The sequence below is a fragment of the Ochotona princeps genome, chromosome 4 (genome assembly GCF_030435755.1).
Source record: "Ochotona princeps isolate mOchPri1 chromosome 4, mOchPri1.hap1, whole genome shotgun sequence".
Classification (NCBI taxonomy): domain Eukaryota; kingdom Metazoa; phylum Chordata; class Mammalia; order Lagomorpha; family Ochotonidae; genus Ochotona; species Ochotona princeps.
Genome location: NC_080835.1, coordinates 5,483,125 through 5,504,408, shown reverse-complemented (window position 1 = coordinate 5,504,408; position 21,284 = coordinate 5,483,125). Strand labels below are relative to the sequence as shown.

The 21,284-nt window shown below is 63.0% G+C and overlaps 1 protein-coding gene across 2 annotated transcripts; it reads right to left on the bottom strand.

The window, feature by feature from the left end:
• Positions 1–642: 642 nt before the first annotated feature.
• On the bottom strand, positions 643–15,638 carry CDC42BPG (CDC42 binding protein kinase gamma). 2 transcript variants are annotated; one of them, XM_058662818.1, is made up of 37 exons: positions 14,980–15,638; positions 12,826–12,917; positions 12,660–12,743; positions 12,361–12,456; positions 12,027–12,175; positions 11,754–11,847; positions 11,373–11,573; positions 11,012–11,260; positions 9,809–9,888; positions 9,333–9,400; positions 9,167–9,252; positions 8,899–9,078; positions 8,581–8,673; positions 8,333–8,457; positions 8,170–8,242; positions 7,830–7,936; positions 7,599–7,713; positions 7,361–7,509; positions 7,170–7,258; positions 7,008–7,063; positions 6,824–6,922; positions 6,679–6,729; positions 6,392–6,497; positions 6,119–6,252; positions 5,887–6,026; positions 5,699–5,780; positions 5,313–5,408; positions 5,008–5,224; positions 4,076–4,138; positions 3,381–3,980; positions 2,755–2,852; positions 2,572–2,656; positions 2,357–2,477; positions 2,136–2,247; positions 1,876–1,993; positions 1,697–1,782; positions 643–1,204 (listed from the first exon to the last, which is right to left on the bottom strand). In XM_058662818.1, the coding sequence occupies exons 1-37, from the start codon at positions 15,134–15,136 to the stop codon at positions 1,145–1,147; spliced, it is 4,611 nt and encodes a 1,536-aa protein (XP_058518801.1). In that variant the 5' UTR covers positions 15,137–15,638; the 3' UTR covers positions 643–1,144. The 2 variants fall into 2 exon arrangements, with proteins under 2 accessions (XP_058518801.1, XP_058518802.1); XM_058662819.1 differs by lacking the exon at positions 5,313–5,408 and having other exon boundaries at positions 14,980–15,636.
• Between the last annotated feature and the right edge of the window lie 5,646 nt (positions 15,639–21,284).

Here is a 21,284-nt window from a genome sequence, read left to right as displayed (position 1 = left end):
GTCTGTGCCACACCAGCGCCCCCCATGCACACACGCATACACTCGCTCCCTTGGCCCAGGACAGGCATGGGGGCAGCCTCAGTGTACAAAGTTGCTTTATTGCTTCCTGCTGCTTTGCAGAGCATCAGGGTCCGTTCCCTTCCGGGGAACATGGCCTTTGAGGAGATAAATACTTATTTGCCCCCCATGCTTTTGCAGGGGGAGGTTCAATAAAAATAGTAATAGAATAACAATAATAATGACTGCAATCAATAATAAAATGCCCCCCCATTCCCCTAATACAATCGGTTGAAGCTTTGAGACCCCTCCCTTCCGGACAGGGACCAAGCGTGTTCAGAGACCCTGGTGGCTGCCATGGGGCGACATCTCCTACCATGAGGCCTTTATAAATACCCGCCCCACCCCGTCCCCGCCTGGGAACCACCCCCACCCCCACTGGACGGAACAGCTGACCCAGTCAGTCCTGCTCAGGCGACCTTCCACATAGCCACCCCAAGCTCCCACCCCGTCCCTGAGCTCCTCCCACCTTCTCCAGCATGCTTCCTCCTCCTCCTCCTCCCCTCTCCCGCTCCTCCTCCTCCTCCTCTCTCCTGCTCTTCCTCCTCCTCTCTCCTGCTCCTCCCTGGCAAATCCTGCTCCCTCCTCTGCTTCCCATGCACCTGCCTCTCACCTCCTTTACCTCCATTCTCCCTCCCCCCTCTGGGCCTCAGGAAGTCTCTCTTCCTGCCCCCCACCTCGCTCCCCATCTGCCCTCAGCTGGGGGACTCCTAGGCCACTGCAGATGCCGCCTGCTGCCAGGGACCTTCTCAGTCCCTCATCCCAACTCCTTCAAGCCTCCGTAGGGCTTGGCACTGGGTGTGAGAACTTTGGCACAATCCATCAGCCCTGGTTCCCAGGGTCAAGGGGGGCCGTTCTTAGTCCCAGGGACTGGCACAGGCTGGGCTGGTCGGAGGAGGACCGAGAGGCAGGAGTACCCAGTCCCGGGAACCCCGGGCAGGCCTAATGGCTGCCAGGGCTATCTCAGGTCCTCCGGAGTCCGGCTGCCTTCCGCACCGCTCAGGCTAGCCAGAGGGTGGCGCCCTTCCCAGTCCTTGCTCCCTAGTGACCACAGGTCCTGGAGCTGGGCAGGCCCTGCTGGAGGCCTTCATGGGTAGCTTTCGGAGGATTCAGGAGCTGGGGGGAGGCTCCGGGGTCGCTCAGAGACCTGTAGGGGAGGGAGGGGGAGGTCAGGTGTGATGAGGAGGCAGGCCCAGGCCTCCTTAAAGCCCACCTGGCACTGGAGCTGTGTGAGGGGGAGATGGTAAGTCCTTGGGGGAACCCACACCCCCACGTTCATTCTCTCAGTCCTTCAGTCAACTAACTCTGGGCATTGGCATAACATCTGACCCTACCAGGGAGGAGTCTGCTGGGGAGGGAGGAGGGTGAGCATGCAAGCCCAACCCAGCAGGAGTCACACACAGGTGCGGAGGAAGGCCAGAGGGGGAGGGGGCACTAGCAGGGGCGCGGGTAGGGCAGAGGGCATTTTCCTTAGGTGGAGCTGTGCCCAGGCCCCGCCTGGGGACCTGGCAGAGCAAGAGCTGTCAGAGGGCGGGAGATCAGGCTGGCCACACCTGTCTGTGGCCTTGTTTCGGTGCAGGTGCAGGGCTCAGCACAGGGTCTTGTGGATGGGGGGCCCCCCCATCCTCCTGGGATTCACCTGGAGCAGGGAGACCCCGGGGCTGAGAGAGCCCTGGAGAAGGGACACCGACTCGCTAGACAGGGACGCCCACGGCTTCCTCTTCTCTGCATAAACAAAGGTCAATGTCAGAGCTGAGGCGTCCCACGCGTGCGCACGCGTGTTGCAGGCTGGTGGGCAGTGCTGGCAGCTGCCCTTACTTGGGTCCGCGTCTCCCGCGAAGCCCTCACTGCCCACAGACGCTGGGCGTCGTGACGCCTCGGAGAAGCTGTGGGGCCGCGGGCCGGAGCTGCGAGCACCTCGGCTCTTCTCTGTGGCCTGTTGGGATGCAGAGAGAAAGTGGGGGACGTGGCAAAGGCGCGCCATTCCTGAGGGGGCCTGTCCCCCACCTCACAGCTGCCAGAGACTGGAGAGATGCAGAGCCCTCCCGAAGGCCTGCCAATGGTCCCTGAGGATTCACCTGGTTCCGAGTGCCAGGCTTCCCCTCGGTTGGGCCCACGTGTACCAGGTGGTTGAAGTTGGTGGGCGGTGAGATGAACTTGGAGCGCACAAAGGGGTCCTTCAGCATCTCCCTGCAGGCCGATCAGAGTGTAGGAGGAGGCAGCCGAGAAGTCTCCCTGCCTCTCCCCAGCGTCGCGGGTCCCCAAGAGTAGGGGGCCCCGCCCATGCGCCCATGCGCACCTGCGCTGCTGCAACTTCTGCTCTTCTGACAGGCGGAAGAAGAAGCGGCGCTTGCTCTTGGAGCGGAACAGCTGGCGCCGGCTGTTGTCCGTGAGGTCGGGGATGTGGAACTCATCCTTCTCTGTGGGAGCGAGCGAAAGTGCGAGCCGGGCGTGGGCGGTGAGTGCATGGACTCCCCAGCTCCCCTGCTCAAGGATGCGCACGCACTCGCTCACCTGCCAGGGGGTTCCTGAGGTAGGTCAGACGGACTTTCTCAGTGCCATAGAGGAACAAGCTGCCCTCTGGATTCAGGGGCCGCACCTGCGCCGGTGGGCAAAGAGGTCAGACCAGGCCCTGCCCAGCCCCTCGGCGGTGCCAAGGCCGCGAGTGAGGGTAGGGATGCCCAACAGCCGCTTTACCTTCTTGAGTGGCACCGTCTGGACCCATTCCGCCCTCCTCACGTCAAACACATCCAGGGAGTTCTCGCTGAACACTGTCAGGTAGGGGGCTGCATAACCTGTGGGGCCGTAGGGAGACTGAACTGCGTGGCCCCAGGGAATCCCAGACACCTCTCTGAACCGTGGGTGGGTGGGTGGGTGCCGTGGGAAATTACACCTTGTTCCCGGCCATGATAGAGGAACAGCTCCCTCCTCCCCAGCAAAGATCCTTCCTCCAGGAGCTCTAGTCACGTTATCCCTATGTCCTGAAGTCTAACCACCTGCCCAGGCGGCGTCACTCCCTAGAGCTGGGATCTGTGCCCTCCCCTCCCCGGGGGAGGGGCGTTTGGGAAGGAGACCTAGCAAGCTGGAGGCAGTGCTGTGCCCACCGCCAAGGCCAAGCTCCCAGCCCTTCCCCAGGGACACACTGAAGGCGCCCCCAAAGCCCTATGCGCAACTCCCACTGGCCACTAAGTTTAAACAGAACAGGCCCTTAGGTGGGGTGAGGAAGGTCCCCTGGCAGCCATGGGTGGGTGTAGGGGGCTGAGGCTGGGCAAGATCCCGTCCGCCCCTCGGATACCCAAGCAGGCCATGCTCCGTGGCCTTACCCCAGCCCGTGGGCGCCGCGGGCCACAGCAGCTCGTGGCTGCGGGACTTGCGGCCGGTGCTGTCCACATAGACGCCGGCCGTGGTGAAGAGTAGCAGGATCTCGCTGAGGCTGAGCTCCACTGCGCCCAGCGCCTCCCCCAGGCCCCCTCGGGCCGGCGGCAGTTCCTCGGGCGCCAGGCCGGCCCCCAGCGCCAGGGGCGCGGCCTCGTTGAGCAGCGGGTAGAGGGCGAAGGCCCCCGCCGCGCCCACACACAGCCGGTCGCCCAGCAGCCCCAGACTCTGGACCGGGCCGGGCGCCTGCAGCTCGCGGATGCGCCGCTGCCAGGGCCCTGGCCCGGGGCCCAGCTGGTAGCAAAGCACCTGGCGTTTCACCGCCACGCAGATGACGGGCGTGCGGGCCTGCAGGATGCGCCCAGCTGCCAGCGCCTGGCAGCCTCGCGACTCGACGATCTTAGTACCCGCTGCCTCGGCGCTCTCCAGCTCGGCCAGCGAGAAGAGGCGCACGCTGGGGCCGCGGCCGCATAGCGCCACCAGCAGGCCTGCCGTGGGACACACGGCCAGCCGCTGCACCCGCCGGCAGTCCCCAACCTGGAAGATGTCTTAAGGGGCGGCAGGGAGAGAAGGGTGGGTGGGTGAGGAGCCGCCATCCCCCTCCGCCCCTGGCCGCCCCCCGGGGGCCCAGGCTGGTCAGTACCATTACTGTGCAGATGGATGACAAAGAGCCCCTCCTCGGTGCCCAGGGCAAGCCGCTCAGGGTCTGGTAGAGGCAGGGCAAGAGTGGGGGGGTCAGAGGACCCCCCTCTGGCACAGAGGAGATGGGGCGGAATCTCCCCCAGGGTCCGTCTCCCATCACCACGCCTTGGCTCGCCCCACTAGCGGGCAGGGCTTTGGCAGTCACCCCAGTTTGTGGGTGACTGTGTGAATCACACCACCTCGTCCCCCATAATGAAGAGGAAGCAGTCCAGGCCCAGAGCTCCACGGAGCCACTGCCCCTCTGGGTCCTGCCCAATCCTGGGATCTCCGTGACTCCCTCTGCAGCTGCGTCCCAGCTCCAGAGGGCCTCAGCTGCCAAGGACACCAAGCGGCTCTGGGTCATCCTGTCTTTCCCTGCTGTCAGTCACACAGGGGCCCCACACAATTGTCTCTCTAAAGCATCTGCTTGGGGCTGGTGCTGTAGCAGAGCAGGTAAAGTCACCGCTCATGACACCCAGCAGCCCTTAGCAAAGCGCTGGTTCGAGTCCTGGCCGTGTTTCCAATACAGCTCCGTTGCTCATGTGCCTGGGAAAGCAGCTGGAGATGGCCCAGCTCTGCCACCCACACAGGAGGCCTGGTGGAGGCCCAGCCTCCAGGCGTTGACCTGGTCCAGCCCCAGGCATGGCATTTGTTTAAGGAATGAACTTTGTCTTCCTCAATCTCCTTCTGCCTCTCCATCTGTAACTCTGCCTTTTGAATAAGTAAAATCTTACTAAACAATGTGCTCCTTCCTTAAGATTTTTCTAGAACTGAAGCCCAGAGAAATACTAAAGTGTCGAGAAGCCACGTTCCTTGCCCTGGGCTTTCCCCGCCCCCACCCCTGCGCCTTGCTGGGCCCCAGTCCCGTCCCTCAAGGCCCTGGCCGGAGCTCACCGATGACCGCGGCGCACAGCGTGTGGGGCAACAGCGGCAGCCCGTTGTCATAGGCCTCCTTGAGGATGTACACGGGCCGGGGCCGAGGCCATGTGTCCAGCAGTAGCTGCTGCAGTTCGCCCAGCACCTGCAGCCAGCGTGCCCGTTCCCCCTCGCTCTCGGCCAGCAGCAGCACAGTGCATGTGGTCGGTGGCACGGCCAGCTGGGAGGCGGTCACCTGGAGGGAGGGAGCGCAGCTGGAGGGCTGTGCACTGCAGCCACCCAGCCTTCCTCCCTGCCCTCCTCCGGCTGTTAGCAGCACTGACCGCCAGCTTGCAGGGTGCAGTGCTGGGCGCGGCCGGCGGCGGCAGGGGACAGGCCAGAGAGGGTGGTCGGACGGGTGCACGGAGGGTCGCAGGGCCCTGTGATGTTGGGGGGGAAGGGGTGGCAGCGTGGGAACATGGGGTTGGGGAGGGGCTGGGGGGACAGTGTGAGGACTGGGGGGAGGGTGGCACCCCAGTACACCCTGGGAACTCAAGCGGCTGGCAACTCAGATGTGTGCCATCTCAGAGACCTGGTGGAAGGTGGGGAGGCGCCCCTGGAGGGCCCCAAGCAGGGCGAGGCCCCAGTCAGATTCCCGGAGGCACGCTCCCATACAGGAGGCTACCACAGGCACCTGCACTGGGGGGAGGGCCCCACGCCAAGCACTCACCCTAAAGATGCGTGGCAGGTCCCGCGACTGGGCGTGGATGACATCAGAGGCCAGGACAGGGGTGGCTGAGAACTGGGGGTCCCTGGGGAATGCCACAAAGTGGGTCAGAGGCCGCACTGCCACTGGCTGCCCACCTACCCTCCCACAGTGGCTAACCCCATGCCCACACACCACGGCCCCTTACCCACCTTAGATCCAAGGCCTGCAGCAGGGCCCCGCTGGCCGGGCTCAGCCGCGAGTCGGGCGCATCGAAGAGCAGCAGGCGAGAGTCACTGAGCGCGGCAAACACCCGCTGCCAGCCGCGCCGCACGCCCGAAGGCCGGGGCACCTGTGTGAGAGGCAGGCATGGGAGGAAGGGCCACCGCATCTCGGGCTGCTGCCCACCCCCAACCCCTGTAGCCACCTCCAGCCCCAGCTCACCGACAGGAAGCCCTCGTAGGCGGTGCCCGTGCCTGTGTCAGGGTGCACTCCCAGGGCTGTGTGGAGAAGGTCAGGGGGTACGGGGCAGGGGGGAGCCTGGGAGGCACAGGCTGAGTGGCAGAAGTAGCCACAGGCTGTGGAAAGAAGGGGAGAGGACAGGTGAGTGAGACCGAGGGGAGACCAAGCACCCTAAGACCACCCTGACTGCCCTGCCTCCCTCAGGAAACCCAGGCCGGGGTGGTGGGAGGCAGCGCACACTGGGACGGCTCTCACCATCACAGCCCAAGCCCTGGCGGCCCAGGCCCAGCATTAGCGAGGTACAGCGGAGACACTTGGTAGGGGACGGGAAACTCCGGGGGTGGAGCGAGTGTGAGCTGGGCTGCAGGGATGGAGGGGGCAGGCATGCCATTACTTAGAGGGCCATGGTGCCCACACTGAGCCCCAGCAGGTCTGTGGCACTGGGCATGCTCACTGCCCTGGTTGTAAGGCCCACTCCTTCCCTAGAAAAGCCCCATAGCCCAGATGGCATCCCCATCCACCCTGCCCCTCCAGACACTGACCTTGGCAGAGGTGCCCTCTGCAGGGGCCGCAGGCACTCGGGGAAACCCAGCCTATCAGGGGACAGGGGACAGGGACAGGTGAGGGGGCGGCGGGCATGAGCTGCTCACCCCCGATCCCATGCCCAGGGATCCTACCCACACTCACCCCCGCTCGTAGGCTGCGGTGGCCCTCAGGCCTCAGCTCAGGCTCCATCCCAGGCCTTGGGGCCTCTCCTGAGGGGCCAGGATCCTTGGCTATATCCTTCTGCAGTCAGGGGAGGGAAGGGCAAGGTCAGGGTCTGCCCCACCCCCTGCCCGGGCCCCTGGCAGCCCCAGCCCTGGGCTCCTACCTCTGAGGCGCCCCGGAAGGACAGGAGGGGAATCAGGGAACTGGAGGATTTGGCATCTGCAAAGACAGGCTGGGAGTCACGGGGCAGGGGCCCTGGGCCTAGGGGGCAGGGCAGGGCTGAGGCCTCAGAAGCAGCACCACCGGTCTGGGAGGGGACACTGACCGCCAGGCCCGCGGGCGCGCAGCTCCTCACGCAGGGCAGCCAGCTCTTGCTGTAGGGCCTTGTTCTGCTTCTCAGCCTCTTGGAGACGCCTGTCAGGAACACACAGGGCTTGGCAAGCAGCCTGGAATGCGGGGGCAGTCGGTGCCACACCCCCCTCCGCCAAGGAGCCCACCAGTCACCCCTAGCCTCACCGCTCAGCTTGCAGCTGGGCCTCCTGCGCTTGGGTTAGCCGCTCCTGCAGGGCCTGCTTGGCACGGATCTCAGCCTCCAGCGCAGACTGCAGCTCCAGCCGGGCAGAGGCCTCCATCTTCTGCAGCCGCCTTGCCTTCCACTGGTGGTCCTGGGGGCCACAGACAGCATCCTCACCGTGAGCCTGGCTGCATCGGCACCGCCGGCCACCCCCCTCCCCAGGACTTCTCCAGGGCTCACCAGTGGCCGTGTGGGGGGTGTCTGGGCGCCCATGCTCCCCAAGGACTCCAGCTCCTCGGACATCTTGGTGGCCAGCGCCTGCAGGTAGCCCCTGGACACCTTCTCATCATTCACCCTGACAAGCAAAGGGGCTCCAGGTCATCCCTGGCCTGGCCCCGCCCCAGTCCTGGCCCCGCCCCAGTCCTGGCCCCGCCCCAGTCCTGGCCCCGCCCCGGGCCCTTGGGTGTCTACCAGGTGAGGATGTCAGCGATCTGGGCCTCCCAGTTGCTCTCTGTCTCCCGCTTTTCGCCCTCCAGCCGCAGCTTGCTCTGCTGCACCTGCTCCAGCTCCTCCGTCAGCTGTGCCGAGCAGGAAACAGTGTGGGTCCCCACGGGGCCCCACCCCCTTCCCAGCCCACCCCCCACTCTTGCTAAGTCCCGAACATGCTCACCACTTGGGGCTCCGGGGAACTGCCAGCCCCCTACCCTGCCTCCCCGACTCGGGCATGGCTCTGGGCACCTGCCCCCAACACTGCCAGCCTCCACATTGCACACCTGACTCAGGCTTCTGGGGCAAACGCCCTGCCACTCACCCGCTCCTGCTCCCGACTCAGCCGTGCATTCTCCTCCTGCAGCCGGCACAGCGCCTCCTCCTTCCCGCCAGGCCTGGGGAGCAGATGGCCCCAGCGGTGACTTCTGGCTCAGCCTACTGTCTGCCCGCTCCACTCCCCGCCTGCCTGGGAGCCCCCAGCTCACCCCAGGCTGCGGGCCTGCTCCAGCTGCTCCCGTAGGGCGGTCACCTCCTCCCGCAGCAGCTGGGCCTCCTGTGAGTGCCCCTTGGGTGGCCCTGTGCCATTGGTCTCAGAAGCAGTGCGCACAGGCTTAAGGACACAGAAGGGTCAGGCCAGGGGTCCCCCATGCACCCCACCTGCACCACACCCCTGAGAGGCCCGAATAGTGTCAGATGGAGGCTGAGCCACTCAACACAGAGGCAGACTCAGTACCTCAGCCCAGGAGGTGTCCTTGTCCCGGCTCTGCTTGTGCTGCCCCCGGAGCTGTATCACCTCCAGGTTCAGGGTGGCTACCTGGGCCTCCAGCTGTGACAGGTACAGAGGACAGGGCTGACCCTGACCTTGTCCTCCCGGTCTTGCCACGCCCTTTACCACAGATGTAGGCTGTGCTGGCCACAGTTGGCATGAGGCAGCAGAGTACCCAGACCAACCTGCAGCTCAGCGTTCCCTCCCCATGGCAACACGAGGCTGCCAATGCCCGCACTGCCCCCAACCCCTGCATCCTGCGACCATGCCCAGGCCCTGGCTCACCTCTCGCCGGATACCCTGGGCTTCTTCCAGCTGGGAGCTCAGGGCCTGTGCCCGGCTAGCGGTAGCTGCCTCATTTTCCTGGGCCTCCTGCAGCCTCCGCAGCAGCTCCTCCTGCCGGCCATGGACCCTGCACAGCTCCTGCGCCTGTGCGTGCAGTGCCGCCCGGGCATCGGCCAGCTCCTGGGGACAAGGCCCGGGGTCAGGACACAGCGCTGGGGGTGTGTGCCAGACAGCTCCGGGCCACCGACCGACCTTGCCAGGCCCTCACCTGCTGCAGCTCACTGTCCTGGCCTGGGCCGCTGGCTGGGGGCCCGTCGGGCTGGACCAAGGGGGCTTTGCTGTTCCTCAGTGATTCTGCCGGGAAGAGCCGTTGAGAACCAGGCACCCCGCCTGCCCCAGTGGCCCTCCCAGCCCTGCCCAGCCAACCCCCTCACCTGCATGCTTCCAGCTCAGCTCAACCTCCAGTCCCGCAGCAGCCGCTGGGTCAGGATTTCTCTCAGCACTAGGACTGGGAGAGAACAAGACACAGCTCAGGTTGGGACGACCCCCAGGTGCCCAATGCCTCTGCCCACATCTGAGCATCCATTCACCCCAGAAACACCTAACGGCATGCCAGCTCCCCTTCCGGGCCCAGCAGGCACATGTGGTGCGATCTCAGATGATTAATGTACCGGTTGGAAGGAACCCCCTGCTGCCTCACTCACACACACACAGGGTTGGTCACAGCATCCACCAGGACTCGCTGTGGCCCCAGGCCAGCAGGAGGCCATCCTGCCCACTTCACAGAGGCACAAAGTGAGGCCGGGGAGCAGTAGGGTGCTCTCAACTCTCTTGGCCAGGGCCCAAGGAGGACAGAAGAGCTCGGAGCACCTGTCGTGTGTATGCGCTAGGCAGCATTTCACTCTCTCACCTGCCTGAGGTGTAGGTGAAGCCCACGAATGGCAGGTGGTGGCCCGAGAAGGCCCCGTGGGTGGGTGGTGGCAGAGTCCCCTGCAGAGGAGAGAAGGGCACATGGTTAGCAGGTGACTGTCCAGGTGGAGGCCGGAGAACTCACCCCTGCGTGGACGGCAGCCGAGGGGCCTGACATGGCTTCCACCTGAGCCGGGGAACCACAGCCCTCACCCAGGGGCCACCAGGAACTTTCCTGCTTAGCATACTTGGAAAAGTTCTGCAAAACAGTCTTGTATACAAGATGGCCTGTTTTAGTGCCAAGAAGTTTTTCAGAACCCATAAGTGTTTTTTTCCGCCCATAATATGCATTTTACATGAGCTTTTGGGGAACTTTGCTTGTACTTGGGCATTTAAAAATTTTTTTCAGGGAAAGGGGAGGCCCAGCATGGTAGCCTAGCAACCAAAGTCCTCTCCTTGTATGTGCCAAGATCCCATATGGGCACCGGTTCTAATCCCAGCAGCCCCGCTTCCCATCCAGCTCCCTGCCTGTGGCCTGGGAAAGCAGTTGAGGACGGCTCAAAGCCTTGGGACCCTGCACCCCCATGGGAGACCCGGAAAAAGCTCTAGGCTCTGGGCTGCTGGCTTCAGATCGGCACAGCTCTGGCCATTGCAGCCACTTGGGGAGTGAATCAGCGGATGGAGGAGGCTCTTCCTCTCTGTCTCTCCTCCTCTCTGTATATCTGCCTTTCCAATAAAAATTAATAAATGTTTAAAAAAATGTTTTTGGACTAAACTGAACTTTTTTTTGTTTTTAACTTCTGGGAAAGGCAGAGCCAACTCTCCTCTACAAGTCCCCTCCCAAATGCCCCCAGCTGGGACCTGCACTGCATCCGGGTCTTCTGGGAGGGCGGTATGAAGCCCATTCACTATAGGCCCCTGTGCCTGCAGCGGCAGGCAGCTGGAGCCAGGGGCCCGGGGCCTGTACCACCTAGTCACACGCCCTGCTGCAGCCTTCTGGAACGCCACATCCATGAGCACACACAGAAGCACATATGTGTGAGTTCTGGCTCATGGGATGACCCCAGGAGCTTGACTCCCAACACCCTAGCTTGGGGCAAGTGAACTGGGTCACCTCCCTCAAGGCCAGAGCTGCTCCAAGGAACTCTCGGGGCTTCCCATGGCTCCCCCTGACTTCCCACAGGGCCAGCAGCTGGCCACTCACTGGGTGGTTAAGGGTGTCATCATCCACATCAAAGTTGGAGGTGTCCAGGGGTCCCCGCAGCTCGGGGATGTAGGGGGCAGTGCTGGTGGCTAGCCGCTCCCAGTCTACGCCTTCGAAGAAGGGATGGTTCCGGAAGTCGTCCAGCCCACCACGGCCCAGCCGCTCCTCCTGGCGGCACAGCAGCTGGCGGATCAGGTCCTGGGCACTGGCGGGCACGTCGGGCACATCAGGAGGGAACTGCAAGTGATCCTGCGGCCAGGGGGCGGCGCAGCTGGGTCAGGTCTGGCTGGGCAACTCCAGCCACACAGCAGGGCTCCCCGCTGCCCTTGCTAGCACCCCAGAGCGAGCCGCGTGGCCACACCTCGTGGTTCATGATCTTGCCATAGGTCTCCACTAAGGACTCAGCGTAGAAGGGCGTCTCCCCAAACAGCAGCTCGTAGGCACACACTCCTAGCGACCACCAGTCACACTGTGGCCCGTAGTGGCCTTTGCCCTCCTCCATGGCCTGCAGGATCTCGGGGGAAATGTAGTCTGGCGTGCCCACTGCCACCGATGAGTCCACCTGGGGGGTGCCATGTGGAGAGCTGTGGATTTAGCTGGGTCTGATGGGCCCTGGCTGAGACCCTAGCACCCCCACACCCCCAAGTCTGGCTTGGTACTCACTCTACCCACCCTGCACTTGGCCTGGCATTCCCCACTCCCCGGCATCTCTGCAACTTGGTGGGTGTGCCCGAGTTCTCACCATGCCGCGGTTATTGAGCCGCAGGCAGGAGCCGAAGTCAGCCAGGCGGATGTGCCCGTTCATGTCCAGAAGGACATTGTCCGGCTTCACGTCCCTTGGGGAGGGGAGCATGAGAAAAGTGAGGGGTTTGGTCTGAGGGGGTAAGATGGGCAATCAGGCTTACCCCCAGGAGCTCGAGCAGGGGCAGGTGTGGGCTGTGGCTCTTGTGTACGACCCGGTGTATGCGGGTTGGGGGGCTGGGGGACAGCAGGCAGGAAGCTGCACACAGCCTACCTGTGCACGTAACCCAGCTGGTGCAGCGAGTGGATGGCCAGTACCATCTCAGCCAGGTAGAACTGCGCCAGCTCGGGTGGCAGGCGGTCCTCAAAGCGGCTGAGCAGGGTAAGCAGGTCCCCGCCCGCGTAGTAGTCCATGACCAGGTACTGCAGGCATAGGGTGGGGCAGGGGTGGGGTGCAGAGGGAATCAGCTTTGGGAAGGCTGGGGGCCCCGCCCACTTCTCAGCCAGCCCCTAGCAGAGACCAGGGGAGGGGCCTGGCCCTAGGGGCAGGGGGTCGCTCCTCCTCGCAACCCTGCCCCAGTACCCAGCCTTGTCCAGGACCCCCTCACCAGGTACTCCTCATCCTGGAAGGCGTAGTGCAGAGTGGTCACCCAGTGGCCGTCCCCCTTCACCAACACATCTCGCTCCTCCCGGAAGCAGGCTGTCTGTAGGGGGTCAGGGGTCCGCGTCAGGAACCGCCCCCTCACCAACCCAAGCTGGCTCAGGCCTCAAGCATTATCATAAACAAAATGGATGCGGACCACAAGTTCTTAAGAGACAGGAGGCTGCCAGTCAGCAGCCCTGCCCGACTCCCAGGGACCCTGGAGGCCTCCCCCTGCCCAGCCCCGGCCGCCCAGGGCATCTTCACCTCAGCTCTCTTCAGCATCTCCCACTTGTGCAGCATCTTCATCGCAAAAATCTGCCCCGTGTCCCTCTGCCTCACCACGGCGACCTGGGCGGGGCGGCAGTGGGGTGTGTGTGAGCCCAGCCAGGAGCACGCTCACCCTCCCCACAAACACTCCACCTCCACTCACCTCGCCAAAGGCCCCTCGTCCGATCACCTTCAGGATCTCAAAGTCATCCCTCTGTAGACGTAGCTCCTTCACTTGCGCCACGAAGGGACTGGCTGTGGGCACAAAGCGAGGCTCAGGGCGCTGGCGGACGGACCAGCTCCCCAGGGACAGCCTCTTGCCAACGAGCATGGCTTGTGCCTGAAGCTTGGAAGGCAGAGGGTCCCATACCTCCCAGGACTCCCCTGTCCCCTGGCAGCCATGGGGTCTCATGAGACTTGTAGTCCTCCATCCCCAGCCGGTGGCAAGGAGAGTGAGGGAGTAGGTGAGAGGGGTGACTAGCCCTGGCCGGCCAGGTCACCCTGGGGATACCGTCCAGAGTCAGCGCTTGGCCCCCTAACCCAGCCAGGTCAGGGCCTGTCTCAGAAAACTGGATAGGTGACATTCCTTGTCCCCAGGGAGGTATCTCTGCCTCTCTCCAGGAGCTGTGGGCCTGGGTCCCAGGACCCTGCGGGTACAGCGGCACCTGGCTGGGGGTGAGGCCTGGGGCAGTGGTGGTGTGATGTGGTGTGGCTGGGCTCCTGGGAGGACAGGCCCAGGGGGTGTGGTCTGGGGCTGGAGGCAGCAACAATGTCTCCTGCTGGCAAGTCAGAAACAGGCTGGAAGAACTGAACCTGCAGCAGGGCACCAGCACCTGCCCGCCAGCCCAGCCGAGTCCCTCCTGCTGGCCGGGATCACCCCACTTTGCCACCTCCAGGAGGGGCACCTGCAGCCAGGCTGAGGGAGTAGCCAGGCTTGGGAGCAGCTGCTGCCTGGCTCCTTGGCTCAGTTTCCTGCCTGCCAGCTGGGCAGGCAGGCGGCGGGTGGGACGGGAGCTGCCCCACTGGTTTATCGGGCAGAGCCCTGCAGCGGGGGCGGTGTGAGAACCTCATCACAGACATTAATTGTCTCTTTCCCAGGTGTGTGTGGAGCAGGAGGAAGCACACAGGCAGCAGGGGAGGACCCAGGCCAGGACAGGGACCCGTCAGCTGCACAGGGGTCCCAGAAAGTTCCCGACCTCCCTGGACAGGCTGCCCTGGTACCCACAGAGGAGGGGGGTGCTGGGTAGGGGTGAGGACAAGTTGAGGCAGGAGAGGCATTGAGTCACTGCCCTTCAAGTTACCTCGGGAGACGGCAAAAGGTGTACACACACACACACACACACACACACGTATACACACGTGCAGGGCTGCCCCGGGCTGGGGTGGCTGGTGACGACATGGACACAGGAGGCCCCCAGTCTGCCTTCACCCCAGATATCAGAGCTGTTGGCATGCTGGGCTGGCAGGTCCTCAGCTGTGCCAGGCCGAGCCCTGTGCCTGCCCAGAGTCAAGGGCGCCAGGAACGCTGGTTGCCCACTGCACAAACACCAACCTCACCCTGCTCTCCATACCGGGCTCCTGGCCGGCCAGCCACCACCCCCCAACTGCCCTGCCGCACAGCCCGGCCGGGTGTGACCAGGGAACCCTCCGGCTGGCGCCAGTGCCCACACCATGCTCAGGGTCACCCCGGGCCAGCCACTCCCGGTGACTCAGAAGAGAAACCAGGAAAGGACTCAGACCCACCTGGGGCCAGTCCTGCGACCCTGCGGCGAGATCAGGCGGGTGGCCCTGTATGCAGGGAGCTTGTGTGTGTGTGTGGGTGTGTGTGGTGGGGAGAGAGTAAGGGGTGAGATTACAAAGGCCCAGACCCCAGGCTGGACACAAACCTGGGGTTGTGAGCCCTGCAGGGCGCATGCCATGGGGTAAGGGGGCTCCCGGGGGCTGGGACTGTGTCCCTGTCACCACAAGGAATGCAAGGGGCTGGGGTGACAGGCGCTGCGCGTAGGTTTGCCTTAGGCAGGTGCTGTGATGGTCAAGCAAGGAATCCTGTACGCAGCTCGCAGAGAGTGGCTGCGCTCGCCTGGTGTCTACACACATGGGGACAAGTTTGTGATCCTATGCTGTTCACACATGCCGGGGTTGGGGACGCGTCAACAGACGCGCGCCTGAATCTGAACGCGGTGACACGTGTGGGGTACTCGCTGCGAGGCAGGTCCCTGCGGGAGTGTCCGAGTCTCTGCGCAGTGTGTGTCCCCAGGGCCTAACCACCACCCCACCAACACCACCCTCCATTCGGGGCCATTGGGGGTCCACTCACCCCAGCTCAGGAACTGCGCCACGTTGCGCTCCCGCCGCAGAGGGGCACTGCTGAGTTCGTGGTACAGTCCCAGGAGCAGATCGAGGAGGCCGTCGAGTCCCGGGCCGCCGGCCTCGCCCCGCGCCAGGCGCTCCAGCGCGCGCAGCCGCCGCTCCATGGCTGCGGCCGGAGGCCCTCGCGCCCGCGCAGGAGCCGGACGTCTCACATGCCCGTCCGTCGGCAGGTCCGCCGGTCTGTCCGTGCGGCCTCCCCCCACCCTCCCGCCCTCCCCGCTGTCACCTTCCTCGGCCGCCGCCCGCGCGCCCTCACCTGGGCGCCGTGCGCCCCGCCCCCCGCCCCCGACGGACGGGCAGGTGCGCACCGGCCAATGGGAGCCGCGGCTGCAGGTGAAGGTGGGAGGGCGGAGGCGCGCGGGGGGCGGCACCGAGTCCCGGCCAGGAAGTGGGAGGGCGGGGTCGCCGAGGCAGCCGGGAGCCGGGGGTGGGGGTGCAGGGGCCTGTCGGGGTGCTGTCCCAGCTCCGCGTGCCTCCCGGAGCCCTCGCCCAAGGTGCGGGAATGCCCCAGGCGCTCCAGCTGCCCTGGCGCCCTGGACCCACTGGGAGAGGGGCCGGGGACGCCCTCCGGCCCCGGCGCCGGATGGGAGTTGTAGTTCCCTCCTCCTTGCCCGGGTTCGCCCAGCCGGCCTGGCCTGGCCTGGCCACCCCCGCCAACCCCCCCCCACAAAAGTTTCTAATCTCACTTTGTTAGGAGAGTTGACCTGAGACTCAGGTGGGGAGGAGTAGAGGGCGGCTGATCACACCCATTGGGCAGAGGGGCACACTGAGGCTGGCGGGAATGGAGGAGCTCCGAAGCCAGAGCTTGAAGCAGGCTAGGCTGTCACCCCCACTTTCTGGCCTTCTAGGCTGGGTCGGGAGCCCAGCCGGCGCGGGCCCTGGAATGTGCAGGGCGAGGGGAGGTCCCGACGGGGGCCGGAGGAGGTCGGAGCCAGGGGGCTGGGGGAGGGAGGGACTGACTTCCGTCCAGCTGTGTCCAACTGGCAGACGCCGCCGTGGGACTGGGGGTCCCGCCAAGCCGGGCGGTGGAAGGGCGGGGCAGCCGGGCGGCTCTGACCCGCAGGCGGTTTTCGTCAGCAGCACCTCGGCTGGGCGCTGCCTCGGCTGCTCTGACGGGGCGGCTGCTCGAGCTGTGCTTGTTGCGGGGTTCTGGGGGTTAGGCGCGCCCGGCGGCGGCGCGGAGGGCGAACCCAGCACCCCTCACTCCGCGTATCGGGGCGCCGCGCGCCTCTCGGGTGGCTTCCCGGGGCCCGGTTGTGGGGGACAGCCGGGTGGGTGTGTGGCCTCGGCCCGGCGGGCCAGGAGGGGAGCCAGGACTGCCGCCCCCAGCCGGGACCCCCGGGCCGGCTCTGCTGCCCGAGGCGGGCGTCAGCCGGTCGGACGGCGCCCTGGCCGCCCTCACCTGAGGCCACTCGGCCCTCCCGCGGCCGGACGGCGCCGGCCAGACGGGCTGCGAGCCGCGGCCACACAGGGGCGCCAGAGACCGGCGGAGCGTGAAGGGGCTGCGGTCCTCCTGAGACCTCTCTCCCGCGGGCCTGGAACCCGCTCCAGCCACAGCCGGGGTCTAAACAGTACCACTTCGGGTCCTGGCTTCTTCCCAACATTGCCTAAATATTGGACTCCAAGAAAAATCCATCTCCCCAGGGGGCCAGGCGCTCTGTGTGCGTTTGGCTCCTGTCTCTTTACCTGTCAGTTTCTTTGTCTGGGAAGGGCGGCAGATCTGAAGGTTTACAAAGTCCTTTTTTTGTTGTTGCTGGGATGGGGGCTCCTACCCAGAGCCTGACCCCACCTCCTACCGCCACCCCACACCCACACGGATGCCCCCTGCACCCCTCATCAATGTTTCCAGCAGTTCTGTGGTGCAGATGGGACCGGCTGCCCCCACAGTGCCTTTGGCGCTGAGCTGCAGGTGCCAGCCCCTCAGTCCTGTAGTTCCTAGGGTCCTTCATTTCCTAGATCTGTCATCCCGAGGAGAGCCTCCTGGAAGCCGCCCCGCACCTTCCCCTCCGCACGAGGCTCCATCCCTGCCCAGCAGCCCCCTGGAGCAGGAGGGCACCTGTGACAGAGATGCTGAGGACGGGGACGAGAACGGCCTGGCTGTGAGGAGGACACTCACTGTGGGACCCTGGCCTGGCAGGGGGAGGAGGCAGAGGTTGTGACGAGGGAAGCAGCCCCCGGGTTGCAGCCCCTGGGGCCTGAGGCAGGCCAGGCTCTGGGGTGGGTAGCCTCCTCCCGAGACCCAGAGGCTGAGTGTCACAGTGCTGGCACACCTGCAGGGCCAACAGGGGTGACACAGGTAATCCAGGCTGTCCTGTGCCCCTCTCTTGCCCCAGGGGCCAGTGCTGCCCAGGAGGGCAGCCTTGGCATGCTGCTGCTCACGGTGGACACTGCCTCTGCATCAATGAAAACTGTTCAAGTGGGAACGGCAAATGGACGGCCTGTGGCCCCCTCCTGACGCTGCCTGCTAGGAAAGATGGGGCAGCTGGGAAGGCAGGTCATATTTAAATGAAGGAGAGATGGGGAAAATCTTCCATCTGCTGGCTTACTCTGCAAATGGCCACGATGGCTAGAGCTGAGCCGATCCGGAGCCAGGAGCCAGGAGCTCCTTCCGGGTCCCCCACGTGGGCGCAGGGTCCCAAGGCTCTGGACTGTCCTGGACTGCTTTCCCAGGCCACAGGCAGGGAGTTGGGTGCAAAGTGGAGGATCTGGAACAGGAATTAGCGCCCACAAGGGATCCAGGCACATGCAAGGCAAGGACTTCAGCCACTAGGCTATTGCGCCAGGCCCCGGAATCTATTTCTTATATTAAAAAAAAATTTTTTTGAAAGGCAGCAATTTCCTAACCACTGGTTCACTCCCCCAAATGCCTGCAACAAGTGGGACTCGGTCAGGCTGAAGCGAAGAGTCTGGAACTCCAACCCGGTCTCCCCTGTGGTGGGGACTCACGCGTGGGTGATCAACCACTGCCTCCCCAGCTGTGGCTTAGGGGTAAAGCCATGCTGCGGCACTGACTTCCCACAGGGGTGTCAGTCGGAATCCCAGCTACTCCACTTTCAATCTAGCTTCCTGGTCATGGCCCTGGGAAAGCAACAGGCCTTGGACCCCTACATCCACGTGGGAGACCTGGAGGAAGCTCCTGGCTCCTGGCTCTGGCCTGGATCAGCTCTGGCCATTGCAGTCATTTGGGGAGTGAACCTTTCTTTGTAACTCTGTATTTCAAATAAATTGGAAAGGCGGATATACAGAGAGGAGGAGAGACAGAGAGAAAGATCTTCTGTCCCCAATGATTCACTCCCCAAGTGAGCGCAACGGCTGGAGCTGAGCAAATCCAAAACCTCCCACGCGGGTGCAGGGTCCCAAGGCTTTGGGCCGTCCTCAACTGCTTTCCCAGGCCACAAGCAGGGAGCTGGATGGGAAAGCAGGGCTGCCGGGATTAGAACCGGCACCCATATGGGATCCCGGTGCGTGCAAGTGAGGACTTTTATCACTATGCTATTGTGCCAGGCCCCCAAATAATTAAATCTTTAAAAAAAAAAAAAGTGTGGAGAGAAGCTAGCATCAGAATAGGGTGAAACTTGAACTCAGATATGGGATGTGCTGGCTTGCTAGTCAGTTCTTAATTTGCATGTCTAACTGACACATATTCATGGGGCACGGGATCACTGCAGGCAGTGGCCTCCTCGTGTGAAGGTCAGGGCAGGGTAACCGGGACATCTCTGAGGGAACTTCACAGTTTGTGGAAAGTAGAAGTAAAGTGCCACAGTGGCCTAGCGCCTAAAGTCCTCGCCTTAAACGTGTCAGGATCCCATACGGGCGCCGGTTCTAATCCCGGCAGCTCCACTTCCCATCCAGCTCCCTGCTTGTGGCCTGGGAAAGCAGTCGAGGACAGCCGCAGCATTGAGACCCTGCACTTGCGTGGGAGACCCAGAAGAAGCTCCTGGCTCCTGGCTTCGAATTGGCGCAGCACCAGCCATTGCAACCACTTGGGGAGTGAATCATCGGACGGAAGATCTTCCTCTCTGTCTCTTCTCCTCCTTATATATCTGCCTTCCCAATGAAATAAATCTTTTAAAAAAGAAATAAAAATAAATAAATCTAAAAAAATAGTTTTTTTGGAAAGGCAGATCTACAAAGAAGAGATACGGAAAGATATCCTGTCTGCTCCTTCACTATCTGGGTGGCCGCAGTGGCCAGAACTGAGCTGATCCGAAGCCAGCAGCCAGAAACTTCTGTGTCTCCCATGTGAGTGCAGGGTCCCAAGGCTTTGGGCAATCTACTACTGCTTTCCCAGGCCACAAGCAGGGAGCTGGATGGAAAGTAGAACAGCTGGAATACGAGCCAGTGTCCATATGGGATCCCCACACATGTAAGGTGGGAACTTTAACCACTAGGCTTTCACATTGGGCCCAACGATAACCATTAAAAAAAAAAAAAGATTTTTATCGGAAAGGCAGATTTGGAGAGAGAAACATCTTCTGCCTGCTAGTTCACTCCCCAGTGGCCACAGTGGCTGGAGCTGAGCCTCTTCCATGTCTCCCATGCAGGTGCAAGGTCCCAAGGACTTGAGAGTTATCCCCCACTGCTTTCTCAGGCCATAAGCAGGGTTAAGATAGAAGGGAGTAGCAAGGACACAAATTGGTACCAACATCAGATGTGGGTGCTTGCAAGGGGAGGATTAGCCAGTTAAGCCATCACACCAGCCTCAACAACAAGCCTTCAGAAAAGATTTTATTTGGGGCCTAGCGGCTAAAGTCCTCTCTTTGAACACGCCAGGATCCCATATGGGCACCGGTTCATATCCCAGCAGCTCCACTTCCCATCCAGCTCCCTGCTTGTAGCCTGGGAAAGCAGTCGAGAATGCCCCCAAAGCTTTGGGTTCCTGCACCCGCACGGGAGACCTGGAAGAGGCTCCTGGCTCCTGGCTTCGGATCAGTGCAGCACCGGCTATTGTGCTCACTTGGGGAGTGAATCAGCAGATGGAAGATGTTCCTCTCTGTCTCTCCTTCTCTCTGTATATCTGACTTTGTAATGAAAATAAATAAATCTTAAAAAAAATATTTTATTTGAAAGACAGAGTTACAGATAACTGGAGAGACACAGAGGGAGAGCCTGATGCTCCATCCACAGGTTCACTCCCCAAACGGCCGTAGCAGCTGGAGCTGGGCCAGGGTGAAGTCAGGAGCCAGGAACTCCTTTCAAGTCTTCCATGTTGTGCAAAGGCCCCAAGGACTTGGACAATGCTCCCCTGCTTTCCCAGGGAGCTGGATCAGAAGTGGAGCAGCTGGGTCTTGAACCTGCACCCATTTGGGATGCTGGTGCTGCAGAGGATTAACCTGTTGAGTCACCACACCAGCCCCCTACAAGCATTTTTCACAAACTGTTTGGAAACCTCTCAAATACATGGATGTCAACTGCTTTTGCATCAAAACACACTGTCATTCTGGTTTCCAGGAACTTTCTGTAGTGCCTCACGTGGCCTCTGACACCCACTGTGCTGAGGACAGGCACACCCAATCCCTCCCACCGGCTGCTCGGGAGTAGTTACTGACCTGTTGTCAGCAGCCACGCTCTGGGCAGCTGGAAGGCTTCCCTCGGCGGCTCCAACCTGCCCTTACTCTGAACATGGTGCTGGGCCAACTTTAGGGGAAGGGCTAAGAATCCCTGCCCTCCCACCAAGGGTGTGTCCTCTGAAGGTTCCAGAACTCCAAATGGACAGACATATGGCGCTTGCATCACCCTGTTTCCTTCCAAGCCCTTCCCTGTGCGCTCTGCCAACAAGCAGCGGGGCTCTCATGCTCGCGCCTGGCCTCGTGTGGTTTTGTAATTATCCAGCATCTAGGTGCACACACAGGAAGCGGCCCCCCAGCCTGCCAGCCGGCCACCACCCCTCAGGCCCATGGGCGCCACAGAGTCTGCGAGTTTTGTTCTGGGTGTTGGGTGGGTGCCATACTCCCTGCACCCCACCCTGACCCCCTTTCTCCTGGTCTGTGGGGTACGCACCACAGGCACCCACGCAAGGTGGGACCCCAGCGAACAGCTCAGGAGGGGAGAGTGCTGGGGGAACGGTGGGGAGAAGTGGTCTCCCCCTTAGCCAGTGCAGGCGAGCATCGGCAGGGACCGGTGCCCAGCTAGTTTCATGGTCTGTGCAGGAGCCGCTGCTGCCCAGAGGGGCCTAGAGGCCACATGTGGGGCGTGCTGCGTGTCCTGGAGCCTGGGCTCCGAGGGGCCATGGGAGAGCAGCTCCCTCTGCCC